Raw genomic sequence first — 17,280 nt, forward strand, 5'->3', positions numbered from 1 at the left:
TTATAAAAACTTGTACGTATATTTAGTTGATGATATGGAAGCCTTCTTTTCACGAATATTTTAAATCCATTGAACATCCAGATATTTTCTTCTCTCTCCTCCTCCTCCCTCTGTTCTACCAAAATCACTGTGTGTAATGGGGGATACATTCTTTGCTTGTCTATCTGTCTGTTTTCTTCAACTATCTCTCCTCTTCCCCTCTACATTGACGACAGGTACGCTTCTTAATTACATGCATTCATAACGTACCATTGATTTATTCTTCTTGATTCACTTTTCTCAATTTCTTGTTTCATGTTAACAATTCTTCTTCTTTCTGGGCTGTCTTGGAATCTTTTTTGGTGATGCAAGTTGTTTTTCAATAGATCAAGAAAGTAGTAGTAATTGATTCTTTTGTTCTTATAGCTACTTCTCCGTTTTCCTTAATATGAAACTCACTGCTTTATTTTAATAGTTTTCTAATGATTCTTAATTGCTATGGAGCTTTATTAGTTGTGTTTTTTTTTCTCGTATGACTACATCGGTAATTAGATCATCTGATTATGAAATTTACTGCACCCTTGTTTTCTTGATATGTTTTACTTGAGCTGAGCGGGGTAAGGCTAAGGCTGAGACTCCACTTGTGGGATTATCCGGTGTTTTTTTTTTGTTGTTGTTGTTGTTTTTGAAATTTAATGTACTTAGGGGGTAATTTTAGGCAGTGGTTTAATACACTGCATTCTTGTGCTTGATACTGTAGTGGTTATTGATTCTCTTGCTAATTCATGTTGAACTAAAAGAAACTTAAAGAAGCTGAAACATCCCGTCTTTTCTTTAATAACCTTCTACAATCTTGAACATTCAGTTTTCTTGATTTTCTGAATTTCTTGATTCATGTCATGTTAACAATCTTATTCTTTATGGGCTGTCTTGGGATTTTTTTGGTGATGCAAGTTGTTTTTCAATAGATGAAGAAAGTAGTAATTGGTTTTGATTCTTTTGTTCTTATAGCTACTTGTCCATTTTCTTTAATATGAAATTCACTGCTTTATCTTGAATAGCTTTTTAATGATTCTTAATTGCTATGGAGCTTTATTAGTTGTGTTTTTTCTTTTCTTTCCGTATGACTACATAGGTTATTAGATAATCTGATTATTAAATTTATCACATGCTTGTTTTCTTGATATGCTTTACTTGAGTCGAGGGTCTATCCAGAATAGCCTCTCTACCTTTACAAGGTAGGGATAAGGCCGAGCCCCCACTTGTGGGATTATACGTTGTGTTTTGTTGTTGTTGATTTTGAAATTTAATGTACTTGGGAGATATTTTAGGCTGTGGTTTCAATACATTGCATTCTTGTGCTTGATACTGCGGTGGCTATTGATTCTCTTGCTAATTCATGTTGAACCAAAAGAAACTTAAAGAAGCTGAAACATCCCACCTTTTCTTTAAATAACCTTCTACAATCTTGAACTTCGACTAAGTCTCAGGATTGTCAATTTTTATGCTCTTTATACGAGAAGCGTTGGAAGCAAATGAGTTTAGGCACATTCTATATCTAGGGGAAAGTTGGGATAGTTTTGTTGTTTTTGTAATCATGGGCATGTCTTTGCATAGTTACTGATGTGATTTAATTTTTTACCATATCAAGCAACTAAAAGTCTAAAACTAGTGGATAACCTTTAAGCTGCCACAAATGTTGAAGTAAGTACTTGCGGATATTGCTTGATTTATCTGGTTCCTTCATAAACTTGATTATTGTGTTGGTCAGGAGGCCGATGATAAAATTTTGCTAGTTTTTCTCGATGTAGTTAGGTGGTTAACATATCACGCAACTATAAAGTGCAACAAGTTTGTTTTGTAATTATGGCGGAGAAGAACAAAACCAATTGGCTGAAAATGTACTTCAAATAACCCTATAATTGTGAGTTTGAGCCTCTTGGAGTGGTGGATATTTGTCAAGTTCAAATTTGAATGGGTTCCCAGATTTCTTTCATGTGGATTAGATTGGGTGGTTTAAGTGGAGTGTTGGTCCACTAAAAGGTCACTGTATCACTGTTGTGTGCTCTTTTTGAACATGAATCTCGAGGGCATCATCATGTTGGAGCTTCGTGACTGGTCCTCTGCCTGAGCCCTGAAAGGATGAGCAATGGAAGGATGGCAGCTGGTAGTTTGTGTCCAGTGAATGGCAGAGATTTTTGGTTCATACAACGTATAATCACGAGGAATACACTGGTTTTATTGAAAAGCTATGTTGGGTTGAAAAAGACTGTGTTGGGTAGAAAACCTAACTTCTCTTGCTCGCGACTCCTTTATCCTTCTATCTTATTTCCATTGATTTTTTTTATTACTCCCATCTCAAGGCATTGTCGCCTTTGATTCCCTGCTGGTTTCCCTAATGCTCGAATTAGTAACGCTATCTCCCATTTACCAAACAGATCACATATCATAGTATCCCATGCATACTCGTTCTAGTGAATCTTTCAACGTTAACTTGAAAGTACACACAACATTCCCAGCTCCGGCAAATGAAGTTTCTTCTTGTCAAGTGCTCAAGTAGTTCCTTCTATCATCGAGATAGAATCCCCATGCTCAAATGAAGGTTCTTCTTGCCTTTATTTTAATGGAAGTGATGTTTTCTTATTGTTTCACATTTTATTTTATTCCATATAAATTTCAGAAAAAGTTGTGCCAATATTAGATATAAAACACGTGATACTAAACTCTTGCATAACCTTTGATAAAAAGGTAACTAAAATGCTACATTAGTAATGTTGAGATTATATTAGTAAAGAAAAGTTCTATAACGTAAAAAAATGCTGCAAGTAATGCAGAGTTTTATACTGAAATCAATTTTCCTTATTCCTCGAACGTAACCACCGCTGCTGGTTGCTGTTAAACATAATTTTATAGATAAAGTAGCACTTTTTGAGTACATAATAAATTTTACTTGTCACTTTAAGGTTGCAAATGCTCACAGTACGTTGAATGAAATTCCACTAGATCTTGAAACTTTGAAACATTCAGAGTGTTATGCTTTTCTTTTTGGTGACTTTCATTTATGTGATGGATGATGCCGATTTTTATGTGCCTTAATTCTTCTCACTTGGGCTTCCAAGCGTATACATCCACTTTTTATACTTTTGGATGCATTGCATTGAGCATGTATATGTTCTTATCATAAGTTGCGTGAAATGCTTTTATTATGTACTGTGAGCATATGCAACCTTAGTGTATGGATGTCCTTCTTGCTATTGGTCCTTCTGATATAGTATAGATGTCCCAAAAGGCAAAACCTCATTTGCTGGTGATCCTTTGCTATCTATTTGATCTGTCTGATCATTTTAGATTTACCTTTTGCCTTGCAGATGAATTTCCTAACTACATCAGCTGGACTTCTTTTCCTTCTATTTTTCTTCCTCATAGGTGAACTGAAAACTTTGAAAAAATTTCCCTGTAATTGCACTCAACTCCCAGCCTAAGATTCAGTTAGCCAAATGTAGCAACTTGCTTGTATAGCCGTGTAGTGATTAGTCAATTTTCCCTCCAGGCTTAAGGTTGAGTTAACTAAAGTAAACTTGTCTAAGAGTAGTTAATTTCTGGTCTTTGAAAGTTGACCCTATTGTAGTCTCATGTCTGGAGTTAAAAGTCAATGTTCTTCTTAGTTTGAATTGGCTGACAAAAAGAGGTGTCTGATGAATTAGTATATCTTGTCCAACTTCCCGTTTTCACAGGGTTTCGGCGGCTCTTAATGTTTCACGTGCTTAATTGTGGGTGATTTTGATGCATTGCATGTAGGAATTGTCGGTCCTTATAACAATAGAAACATGCTCATGAATACTTATAAAATGATCCTAATGTTAAACTTTATCCGGTCAGATTTTGCATTTTCAGCATTTATTTTTTCCTATTTCGATTGGTTTGACAGCATCGTTTGGTTCACTGATCGAATTTTGGCAATATGTTGTAGTTGTGTAACCTTTATGTTATGGTTTGCAGGATAGTGCATTACTAGTATCTTGAAGCATTCAGAAAAAGAGAGTGTATGAAAGCCTTCTTAGTCTATAAGATGAGCATTCTCACAAAAAACCTGAGAATCTTACAATATTGAGTTCAAATTTCTGGAGTCAATTCTTTTAAAAGGGCTCTTGAGCAGAAACGGGAAATTAAGCCATGGAACTCAAATATAATTTCTTCCGAGTTTGATGCAGCCTTGTACAGTTCCATGAAACCAAATCTTATTTGAGTCATCCTGGATGGGCACCAATCACAGGTATTAATGTACAACCATTTTCATTCAACACATATAATACTGAAGCAAACCTTGACAAGTCACAAGTGATAATCCTCATGTTTTTATTCTTAGTTTAAATTAAATTACTTTACATAGATAACTTCTGCATGTTCACATCAATCATAAAACTCTCCAACATATCAGCAGCATAGTCTCCTCAGGCTTGATGAACTTTTTCCTTCTAGCTTGATCAAGAATGGGATTCATAGAAGTGTCTTTTAGATGTAGGTCTAGTTGAGAAAACAGAGAGCTATGAGTCTTCTGTGTAGTGCAGTTGTAGCCTGTTTAAAAAGTAATAGTGGTGGAGTTAATGTCACGTTTTCTCTATTGCCCTCTGAGGGAGGGATCAAATTATGGGAGTGGGGGAGAAGCTAGAGTTTGAAGCATGACTAATTATTCTGATAGGAATTTACCCAAGTTGCATGACACTTGTTGATGTTCCATTCTTCTGTGTTTGTGGCTGGCTTAGCTGGAGATTGATTGGTGCATGTAGGTCATATCCATTGCTGATTGTATGTGTGGCCTGCACACCCCCATTTGGTGCACTTTCATATCCTTGCTCAGAAATCTGAATAGATAAGTTTTCCTTAGATCAAGGTCAAGGACATCTATGCGTGTGGTAAAAGTTTAATGTAAAATCACATTTTTGTGGTGCATACTGCATACTCAAACAACAGCTGGAGAATACTCTCTAAATTAGTACCTTCTGCAATTCTGTGTACTCTTGTCGAATAAGGTTTACCTTTTTGTAGAGTTCTATATTTTCTTGATGAATAAGATTGCCCTGTAAAAGCAATATTAATCATCTTGGTGCAAAGATTAAAGACATATGGAAGTTGTTATAGTTTTTCTGGTAAGACCTTTTGATTTAGTTCTCTGATTTCATCCGTCAGAATCTGCTCCTGCAAGAAAAGAGTAATACATTTAGGATCCTTATAATAAAAAAAGGAGTAATACTTTTGGGAGAGATCGTAGACTTGATATTAGCATAAGTTTCATGAACACAGAAGAATTTAAATGTGTAGATTTTACCTTTTGCTTTCGAACGCCTTTCAAACTCATTTCAATTTGGTTTTCCAGATTTGTTAGATCTTTGGTGTTGAGTCCAGAAAGCTCTTGACCCAAAAGCTGCCTGTGGTTCATAAAAAAGGTATTAGTTAAATTATTTCTCCCTTCAGTTTACTAAGCTTGATCTATGACAATGAAATTTACACGATTTATAGTGACTTTATAATTGCATGTTAAGCATGCTTACAACTTCGATTCATGCTCTGTAGTAAAGTAAAAGGAGATGTTCATCTTCATATTTTCAATAATTATTCTTCTCTTTTCTTGGAGTTATTCACAGTAACACATGGAAGAAAACATTGCAATTTCAAATCTTGGGTGTCATTTCCTTCGTAATTCTTGGATTTGTAAGTTTTTATATTCAGAATTTTTCCAAGTTCTTTCTTAATTGAATTAATTTATATGATATTTGAGTTTGACTAGTCTTTGCCTTTTTATTTAATCTTTTTGCATCTACATTTATAATTTATTGGTGCAGTGGTTCTTATTACTAACAATCAATCACTAGCAACCAAGCAGTAGAAAATTATTTCTCTGTTCAGAATTCTGTTGTGCACTTATAAATTTTGTATGTCCATAAATTGCTATATAGGAGTGCATCTTATGACCTCCAAAATCAATAATCATGGCATCTTTATGTTGTTCTGTTTTCACAGCCTTTATTGCCTTGCACCATAAGTCTTTTACCAGAAACCCTGAATTACAATAATGCTTGAGAAGATTGAACCTTAGAACAACATGAATTTGGAGCATCTCTGTTGGGGTTCTGTTTTCCAATTGTTTATTTTCCCCGAACCATAAAAACTAACAAACGAAACTTTGAGAAACCACAAGGAACTGTTTCAACAGTAAAGAAGAACCTCCTTAAATGCCTTTTGTCTTCTCATATGTGTGCCTAGGATTACAGTTATTACCTCAAGATGGCTTTTATTTGTTTGAGGTAAGACAAGGAAAAAAAGTGAAAGTGAAAGAGGTGATTAAATGGGATGTCTTGCATTTTCAAAGGATAGATAATAGGTCAAATGGAATCAACAATGCTATATATTTTGGCTTTTATCATACTCAAATCTTTTTTTTTTCTTTTTCTGTTTCTTCCACATTTGCCAGTAGAGTTGTACAGTAGAATACATTTTGTATTTCCAACTACCAAGTACCCTTCGGGGTGGCCCAGTGGTTTGGGGTTGGGACTTCCATGTTGGAGGTCTCAAGTTCGAAACCCCCTGCTAGCGAAAGCAAGGGGTTTGCCTTCTGGGTCGAGCTCGTCGCACCGGGCTTGCCTAGTGTGGGTTACCTCTCCTATGTGGTTTGCGAGCTATTGCATAGGAGCGGGGTTTTTACCCCGTGCGCACCCAAAGGGTAGCGGCTGCGGATTTCCCTTGTCATAAAAATAAAATAAAATTCCAACTACCAAGTAAAATATTCTAAATAATTGTACTACTCCAACCTCTCCAAGTGTCCAAGGAACTTTACACCTTATAGAGATGCCTGCTAGATCACAAAATATTTCCAACTTACATACTTTTTGTGTGGCAATAGTTACTTCCTCAATTATGAGTGTAGCTAAAGTTTTGTCTTTGCAAAAATGTGTAATGATTCACAAAGTTGTCCTTGGGATCTAAGTTAAGCAGCTTATAAACCTCCAAAATTGAGGTCAGGGTTTGAATCATCAAGAGGAGCAAAGTAGGGAAGGGTCATTCTTGACAGTGGGAGAGGCTCGTGCTAAAAGATAATTAAAAAATATCTCCACTAAAATAGTTTACCCTTTAGATAAGGTGATTCACATAATTCAAAAAATTAAAAGGTATCAAATGCTCACCCTGTAGTGTGTAAAGGCATCATACTGCTTAATCTGTTGCTTATACAACAAAAGATCCTATGGCATCAAGGCATGTAGAAGATATACCTGTGATTTTCTTGCAAGTAATGCAGCTGCTGCCTCAGACTTGCTACTTCCCTTTGCCAAAACTAGCCAAAAAAACAAGAGAAAAAGTAGAACGAAGTTTGTTATTACTAATTTAAGTTGACGAGTGCTAGATTTGGAGAATACAACAACCAAAACAACATACCCAGTGTAATCCACAAGTGGGGTTTGGGGAAGGCAGTATATACGCAGACCTTAACCCCTACCTTTGGAGGTAGAGAGGGTGTTTTTGATAGACCCTCATTTCAAGGATAAGCAAGCAGTTCAGGAAAAGAAATAATACAAGTGAAGAACCCACAACAAAATACTAAAAATAGCATGACAACATTCCGGGAAAAAGGAACAATAACTACAATATAATAATACTATAATCGAAGTACAAGAAACAGCATATCGGAACAGAAATCGAGAACAAAAAACTATAAGAGTAATACTACAACTACTAGTGTGGAATAATAAGTGAGACAACGCTCAAATACCTACTCGCTTTCTACCATAATCCGTGCCCTCCATAGCCTCCTATCTAAGGTCATGTCCTCTAGTAAATGAAGTTGCGCCATGTCTTGTCTAATCACATCTCCCCAATGTTTCTTCGACCTACCTCTACCTCTCTTGAATCATTGTACTCCACCTCCATTCTTCGGTCATTTTGGCTGTCTTAAGAATGACATTAAACAACCTAGTTAGTCACTCCAAACTTGCCTTGCCCGCACTCTTCCAAAATTCCACAGAGATCTCATCTGGCCCGATTGCTCTTCCCCTTGTGCATCCTACGAATAGCACTCTTAACCTCCTCCAAATTTATGCACCTACAATACTCCAAGTTGCGACTCAAGTGCTCCGAATCTCCCAGCACAATGCCTCTGTCCCTTTCTTTGTGAGTGCTAGATTATAGGATGACAGGATGAAATAAATAGAATGCTTATTAATTCAACTATTTTCCATGAATAGTGCTTGGTGATTATTACTGCCCATGATAAATTCAACTATTCAAGAAAATCATCAAAGGGTGAAACCTACTGGTCAATGTAGTGGGAAGCGGAGGCAAAAACACCAGGTGATTTTTTTTTCATTTGTTCAAGTTTTGGTGAATAGAGTTATTTGTACTTGTGCTAGCAGGTACCCCATGAAATTAGTTGAGGTGCGTGCAAGTTGTTCCGTATATCACGGTTATCATAAAAAAGTACTTTGAAATGACGAGCACCACTTTAATAGTTGAGGTCAAGTGTATAAATCCTTTATTATACCTGTTTTGATTTATTCAAACCCATCTATGATTCACACTTGTGTAACTTTGGATGTTTATAAGCAAACACATTTTAAAAAATCGAATCTTGATCAGTAATCTCAATTTGAAACCAACGAAATTTTGATGTCCTATCGTGAAGAAACTAATGTAAGTGTGGGGTGATTTTCATGTACCTATCAACTTTAAAGTTGAATGAGATAAGAGTGTGTTTTGGAAATGCAGTCAGGTGCACGACTTCAAGTAACTCATTCCAATTTTAGAAGACTCAACTATAGTACAAGTGTACAGAGAAGAGGCTTAGAAGTTTGAGTGTTCCAGGGGAGATAAATCTTATAAGGTGAACTGTCTGTAAGAAATGGCTTCTAATCTTCAAGAAGCAAGAAAGGAACCTTTGTTACAACTTACAATTGCTTAACATGGATTAAAAACTAGCTCCTTACAAAATTTACATTTGAATCCTTGTTCTCTCAGTACCTTAGACATTTGGGATCTTTGTAGTTTCAACAGACAACCTATTTTGGGGATCTGTGACTATTACTGAAAATTAGGAGTATTGACGCCCTAGGAATAACAATGTGGAAAGTGAGCAATGGAGCATATATAATGTGAGGGGGTTTTCCCTTCTTATATTTGCATACTAGGAATACTTTCCACTTGTCCCATGTGACTACTGGCCTAATGAATAGTCTTCTCCTTCCTGGATTGGGTTATCTAATCTAGTCTAGAATATCATCTGCACAATCTTTGTACCAAGTGGACCCTAGTCTTCAGGGAGAAAGAAGCCTTTGTTGTACGATTGCTAGCCTGGTTGTAGAAATAATCTCTTATCCCGCAACTTTCTCTGCATCGTTGTATGTCAGGACTGTAGACATTTCGGATCTCTTAGATTTTAATCTTACCCCTATGATAGTATGTATTACTTACACCTCTGATAGTAGATCCTATATCGAGTTAGCTGGGGTTGAGACATCCTTCAATCCACTCAAGGCATTCTTTGATAGACTAACAAACTTTCCTTTGATGGATTTTTGCTAAAATATTCTCATCCGGACCTTCTCCCCAGCATTGCAGATGTCTATTGTCATTTCATTCTTCTATAAATGCAATTTAAAAGAGACATTAGATCCTGGTCTCAGACTCTGAGCGCAATGGATATATAGGATTCTTATAGCAGAAGTCAACTGATTTGAAATTAAGGCTTTGTTTCGTCAACTAGATTATGGATTTAGCTTATGCTGAGATAATCAGATTCTAAACTCAGGCTTATCATGGCAAAATGATGGTATTACTTTTTCTGCTTGCCCACCAAATTATCTCACCTTGCAGGCAGATTCCATTAGGTTATATTCTCTAGTCGATGCATGTGGTGGAGTACAATTAAATTGTAAAGGTGAGCATTACTGGTTTTTATAACCACCTTTTTCTCCAATAACTTCCTTCATTTCAGCCATCATGACTGAATGACGGCACCAGAACTTTTGTTCTCAAAGCTAGTATAGTATGAACTGCGGAAAAAACTAGATTGAGTACCCGTACCAGTTCTTGTCCTTAAGATTCTTAGAACCGGTATCAGTTTTCCAGTGTGCATCTGTTTGATTAGGGGGGGGGGGGGGGATTTCTTATGTATAGTTTGTTGAAACAACAGAGGCTCCATCAACCAGCATCTGTAACTGTCTCTGGAGATGATGACCTGAATCAAATATCTGATAAGTTAAGTGGTACATTAAACAGATGGATTAGTATTCTATCAGGCGGAAGAGTTGACATGTATAGCTCTGTACTACTGATTGACAATGAGGGATTGGAAAAACTTCATAAAACATGTTTTCTAATTTGTAATGAGTGTGTGAGATATGTTTCAGTAGAAGGTTAACAGTCTATGATAACTATAGATGACCGCTCTAAGCGACCAACTTGGAAGAATAAGGCTATCGCCTTGACCAAGTTTAAGAACCTGACAATGAGTAGTAAGGGGGACAGGAAAAAATGGGACAATTCTTGAGTTGGAGGGTATAGAGGATGCTGGACAGATTTTTAATTTTTTCTCTACTTTATAAGTTTAGTAACAATTTCTTGAGTTGGTTTTTTTTTTGGGTCACTGATGTAAATCTTTTTGATGGTTGCCAGCATACCCTCATTGCCGAGGAATACAACTTTACTTTATCAAAAAAATAAAAATAAAAAATGGGACAACAAAATACGCAGTGAGTTAGGGATATAAAGACACCAGGAAACAACTAACAGTAAATAAGCATGAATAAAACAGCAAAGGAAAATAACCTGAAGATAGCAGAACCATGGGAGGAAGGAGATACATGAGAGGCAGTATGAGAACAAAAGTAGGGAAGTAAGTAGAAGAGAAAAGAGTATCAACCAACACATGAAGCTCCCATTACAGGGTAGCACTGCACACCACCATAAGCATGTGAACATCTTATCAAGGGTAGCTTTTTATTAAATTCCCAAGCAAATAGAGAGGAAAAATGCAGCAGATAAGGCAGCAATTACATCCATCACATCAACAAAGTGTAGGAAATTTCCCCTCCTCGCCTAGTCAGGAAAGATCACAAAGACACACAAGCCAATGTTCTCTTTATCCTTTCTCAATTAACTTCCTTATTTACATTTAGTGTATCTTTTCAAAAGCTATATATTATTAACGTTTCTAACAACTCTAGTGTTGTGTTTGTTTCTTCTAGGAATTAATCGCTCTCATATCCATGTCAAGGAGATATATACCAACCGTAAGTTTCGAGGAATTGACAAATCTGGTGTATACAAACTAAAACCCGGTGTAGGGAATTGTCCAATGGCAGGTGTTCTGTTGATATTTCCTGTCCACTCTTGGCACCAAAGGAAGAACACAATGAAGTAGGGTAAGGTTAGCTAAAGGATTTGATGGGGCTAAGGATGGTTCCAAAAAGAGCAGCTACTTTAGATGAATGCTACTGCGATTGCACTCTTTACTTGCATGCATGAAATTGACATACATGTATCCTGTTCGCTTGAGACTTGTTGCTGCAAGACTGCCGTGAGCCATGATAAAGATGGGTGAACTAGAGATCAAAGGAATGAAAAGAAGCTGATAGCATAATACACGAGTAGTTTGGGCCAAGAATAACCTTGATCATCATGAGAACTTTCCTGACCATCCCTAAATCCCAATGAAAACCTTTAATTGGGGCTTTGCTGGAAAAACCTGCTTAAAAAACCTTATGTTGTTCTTGAGGAAAGCTATATGGACATGTGTGAAGACCAAGAGCGATTATTCACTTCTCTTCTTCTTCCATGGTCTAAGCAATCAATTTTTGTGGGATAAATTGATTCTCCATTTGTATTTAGATTTTTGTCTTTATATTTTCTCAATTCCGAACCCTTTTTTTAAGTCCTACCTTGAAAGGAACATACAATGAGATCGTACCCGGATAGAGATGGTGGTCTTACTCTGATGTCTCCAAGCTGGCCATAATAGAATAGCTAGGTGAAGCAGTCAATAGATAGCAGGTTGCTTACAAACTCAAACCATTTTAAACACAATTGCTACTTTTTTCTTGTTATTGACCGAGTGGTAGTTTTCATCCCTGTCAAATAAAGATGACTCCTAGAGAGTTACCAAAATATGAAGTTCTCTTCTTTCTTTTTGATACTTGGTTGACAGGGCCTTTCCCAATGAGCGCATTCGATTCTAAAGTCCATTTCTTATTCTTAGAAGCAATATAGTGGCTGCCTTTGAGGAAAAGATACTTGCTCTTGGTGTTAGCATAAATATGGAAGTCAATTAACTGGGGTTGGGGGAGCATTTGGTGAGAAATTGATGTGAGAATACATAATGGTAAGTTAAGTGATAAAAATTACTAAATAGCAAGTTACATGACAAAAAATTGTATAAAGAAAAATATACACGCTGTGTGAGTAAGCTCTCATTTGTTTTCACTTCGTCTCAATTTGAAGTCTTCAGAGCTTAGGTTGTCAAGTGCGCTTGTTTATATTGAAGTTTTAACACTTGGTGGAAATATATTTTAATCATTAAGATGTTTAATAGTAAAGTTTAAATATCACTATGAGACATTTTTGTGTGGATACTTTGCACCATTACTCTATCTTCAATCACTAGCCATCACTAGTAACCACCTTTGTCATCATCATCATTGTTAACTATCAAAGTCGTTGTCAATCACTAACCGCCTCTGCCATCACAACTATTGGTAACCACTATTATTATCAATTATTATTGTCAGTTGCTACCACATTTACCACCTGTATCATTATAATTATATTCACTGCCCCTGTCACCGTTATTGTTGCCGCCGCCACTACTACTATCAACATGCCACTATTGCGACCAATTTTTATTACTAACCACCTCCACTACCATAACTAGCACCAGCTACACCACTGTTAGCTAACCACCAATATATTGTCAACCACCACATATTCTTTAGCCATCACTATCAACACCACCAACTATTAACAATCACAACTATCACCACGAACTGTTACCATCATGTCAACAATTCGAGAACAACTCCTAAGTCAATTAAGTATAAAATGTTGGAAACTTATTGGTAAGGAATTGATAGAAAAAATTTATAAACCCAAATAGAATAGAAAAATTGTCTGGAAAAATTATGATGATATAAAGATCATAATGAAAACTATAACATCAACCATTGTTATCAGTACTAGTCACTAATATCCACAACCACTACAAACCATTTACATCATTACCAGGAACATAAATGTAACAATCTTTTTTTATTAAATTTATAGCATTTTATAGTTACTTACTTATTCTGTTGAATTGTACATTTATTATGCTTACCAATAAATAATTTATGCATAATGTTGAAAAATAAACAGTTATATATAGTGATTTGGTATTAAAATCTACCGATATCTTAATTATTCAGACATTCATTTTAATTCAAACATTTTAATCTTAATAAAAACAAGTAACACTAAAGTCTTTTGACATGAATATAAGAATTAAGTACCAATCAACTACAGTTCAATCACTACACTTATCGAGTAAAAGTACTGTAAAGTTACATGAGAGCATGAAGTCCCCATTTTTTCAAGATTAAATAAAAATATGATCAGTCGACTTTAGCCATAGATTTTAGTTTTAAAATTTGCAATACTTTTTTGGAAATTATTTCAAATGAGAATTTTGTTTATCAAATTAGCTCAATATTTCACCATTAATTAATTATAAAATTTGAAAAATAGATGTTAGGAGTTTTTCAAGTTTTGACTCCTGACATAATTACTAATATGCTTTCATGTTCAAATATAACATCAACTTTCAAATAACCCTTTTTTAAGCTTAATTTCAAAACTATGTTTCATCCAAATATCATTTGATTCATATCCAAACACCTACTTAGTTTGAGATAAATATCTACTCGAACATTATATTAATGAGTTATAACTTCGTACACTTATTAGTTGAGATGTACAATATAGATTGATAAGATATCATAGATTATAAGAAAAACTACATATCCCACATTGGATATACAAGTTCGTCTAATTAAAAGGGTTTTAGAATAGCATGAATAAAAACAACATATTATCCACACACACATATATATATACAAGGACATCCAAAAGGATAACATACACTTGTGGAAACAAAAATCAGGTTACCTTGACCTCTGACATGGGATTCATGTTATTATTCTCCTCCTTTATCTTGTTGTATCTATCAATTGTAGACCTCATGCTGATAACAATACGAAAAATATAACTGTGTCAACATCTAAAATTCTATACATTAACATTATCAATTAAAAAGTTACACTATTCAGTCACTCAAAAGATAATTATCGGTGCCTACAAAAAATAAAAGCGTTTGACTAGCTAAAATGCATCGCGATTTGCGCATATAGTCAGTTGTATTTCGTATTGTTCCATCAAATAGAATTCTATTTGGGCAAATTGAAGCAAAATATACACATAAACAAAGAAGCTGGGTTATGTAGAAAGACATTTGATCATGCATGCGTCTAAAGAAGCTGGGTTATGTAGAAAGGTAATGTCGTAAAAGTATTATATATGGAAATCTCTTTATATAACTTGTTTGTATATCACTATTTTTCCATTAAAAAATTTCAGTGAAACATTAAGTGGATATTTTCAACGATATTTTGATACAATCAGTGAAAAAAAAAAAAATAATAGTGTTTTCACACAGAAAAAATATGAAGTATGGAATTTGTTTCCTATCATCCTTTTTTCAGTCTTAATTGAAAAAAATTATGTTTTATAACACAAATTTCATATTGATTTGTGTTAGAAAAAACTTTTGTTTCTAGTAAGTACATATTCATTGATGTATATATCTATGCAGAGGCAAATATAAGATTTCTAGATCATGAGTGCACCACTTAAAGCGGAATTTTTTTTTTGTATTAAGTGGGAATTGATTCTTAGTCCTAGGGGAATCTTAGTAGCTCAGATTGGTTACCTGAACTCCCACCTTATTGGTGAGAGTTCTATTCCTCATATCGTAATCCCCTGCCCATTTCTCCTTCCCTACCCACATTTTTTTAAAATAAAAATAAAAATTTAGTCCTAGGTAAAGAGCATGACATCTAACCAAGTGCACCACTTAGCTTTTTTATAGTATGAGTATCGACTGATAATATTATATTAGACTAATTTTTAAAAATATATATATAAATATCTACTTTCAGAAAGAAATCATGAATTTACGTGTCTCTGCTACAGTATCTACAATTATACTTATACAAGGTAGAATTTTCACAACTTATTATAGCTCGTAAATTTTCTTATTAGATTGATACTACATGCATGTTGTTCCTCCAGTCAAATTTTCAACACCAGTTTCGTGCATATATATATGTATGATAATCAATCAAAATATATATACTGCTGGCAAAAAATAAATTAATTTTTTTTTTCTGAAAGTTGGATGTAATATTTGAGTTTTAGATCAATTATCGTAGCATGCACTTACAAATTAATATGCACGTGGAATCGTTGATGCAGGACCACGGTACAAAGTACAAATGAATTTTAAATGGAAGGGGAAGGGTACCAAGTTGGCAATATTTTAACAATAATAAAAATACTCAAAAGTATGTTGGAAATGAATAAGTAACATAAACCTGTTGTTGGAAAATTCATAGAGTTTTCCGGTGCTTGAGAAAACAATGAGTCCAACTTGAGCATCGCAAAGAATTGCAAGCTCTTTAGCCTTTTTGAGAAGTCCATTTCTTCTCTTCGAGAAAGTAACTTGCCTGCTTGTTGTATTATCAATTCTTTGTATCACTATTTTTCCTCTACCCATCTCTTCTTCGCGCGATTAAATGCTACTAGCTATAACAATAACAATATAATGAAAACCATCACAACATTAAAATACATCCAACAAATCCAATTAAAATAGATAAAACAAAAGGAGAATATATGAATATATCAAAGCAAAGAATAATATTAATTTTCAGCAAAAATTAATAAGATTTGGTGGAGTAAAATAATAATAATTATTATGTTTAGGGTTTTTGACTTTGCTTCTTCTCTCCTTTGCTAGATCAAATCAAAAGGGATTGATTACAAAGACCTAAAATTAAAATGAATCAAGAACATGAAAATAATTCTTGAATATGAACAAATTAGTGTAGTACTAGTACTAGTACTAATCATCAATAATTAAAATTAGAAAGTTTTATGAACAATCAATAACCACAAAAATGGAAATAATACATATGAATTTGAGAAAAAAAGACAAAAATTAAAAGAAAAACTTACTAATTTGAGAGATTTTGATAGTAGACTGATTCTACAGAGAGAGAGAGAGAGAAGAGAAATACTGGTTTAGTGAAAAAAATAATCTGTTAATTAAAGCTTTAAAATGGAAAGCTTAAGCTATGGTGGTGGTATTTAGAGAGAAACCAGCAGCTCGTTTTGTTCACTAAACCACTTACCAGATATTTTACCTCCCCTACTCGCGCGAGTACTGAATAAATAGCCTCACTCGCTGACACGTGTCTAGAAATATCAATACAACTGCGTTAACGGACTAATAGTACGGGTTTAAGATTCACCGTATTACGGATTTGCCATTTAGGGACAGATGTTAGGACAACAGCAGGGCGAGTATGCTAACTTCCGTAATTGAGAAAGTGGGTTATATCCTCGGACTTTCAGAAGCGGTTTTTCATTTGAAGAAAATGTTTTTACAAAATTTTGAGGTCGTTCAACAAATAACTGACTGACACGTTTCGATCTGTCAATGGCTTTTCGCCAATTTTGTGGGGGACTTTATTTGTCATTTTTTGTGACACTTTTAAGAGAAATTTTTATGGTCTAGAATAAGTCATAATATAATGAGCAACTTTCACATGATATATCAAACACAAAAATTATATTTGTATGTTATAGCTATAGTTTGCATAATTGCGCTCCATAGCAAACATAAATATGTATTTTTCGCTATACATATACAAAAGAAAACAGTTGTATAATTTCGCTATACACATACAAAAGAAAGCAGTTGTATAATCTGTTTTGGTATACATATACAAAAGATCAATTGTATAATCTGTGTTTGTACAAAGTGAGAAAGAGAAAAAGACAAAAGAAAACTGGCAGGGGAAGATCGTATTTGTATAATCATAAGTGTATAGGACGAAAATATATGCATTTGTATTTGTATATACAATTTTCTCTCGCTTTATACAAACACAAACACAATGTATACATTTGTGTTTGTATAAAGTGAGAGAGGCGAGTGAGCGAGAT

General features: G+C 34.6%; 1 protein-coding gene across 1 annotated transcript; it reads right to left on the reverse strand.

Moving 5' to 3' along the window:
• Positions 1-4,092: 4,092 nt before the first annotated feature.
• On the reverse strand, positions 4,093-15,851 carry LOC125852756 (MADS-box transcription factor 23-like). Its single transcript, XM_049532457.1, has 8 exons — positions 15,645-15,851; positions 14,161-14,236; positions 7,245-7,306; positions 5,306-5,405; positions 5,134-5,175; positions 4,977-5,057; positions 4,687-4,841; positions 4,093-4,231 (listed from the first exon to the last, which is right to left on the reverse strand). The coding sequence occupies exons 1-8, from the start codon at positions 15,824-15,826 to the stop codon at positions 4,093-4,095; spliced, it is 837 nt and encodes a 278-aa protein (XP_049388414.1). The 5' UTR covers positions 15,827-15,851.
• Positions 15,852-17,280: the final 1,429 nt, after the last annotated feature.

This window comes from Solanum stenotomum, chromosome 1 (genome assembly GCF_019186545.1).
Source record: "Solanum stenotomum isolate F172 chromosome 1, ASM1918654v1, whole genome shotgun sequence".
Taxonomy (NCBI): Eukaryota; Viridiplantae; Streptophyta; class Magnoliopsida; order Solanales; family Solanaceae; genus Solanum; species Solanum stenotomum.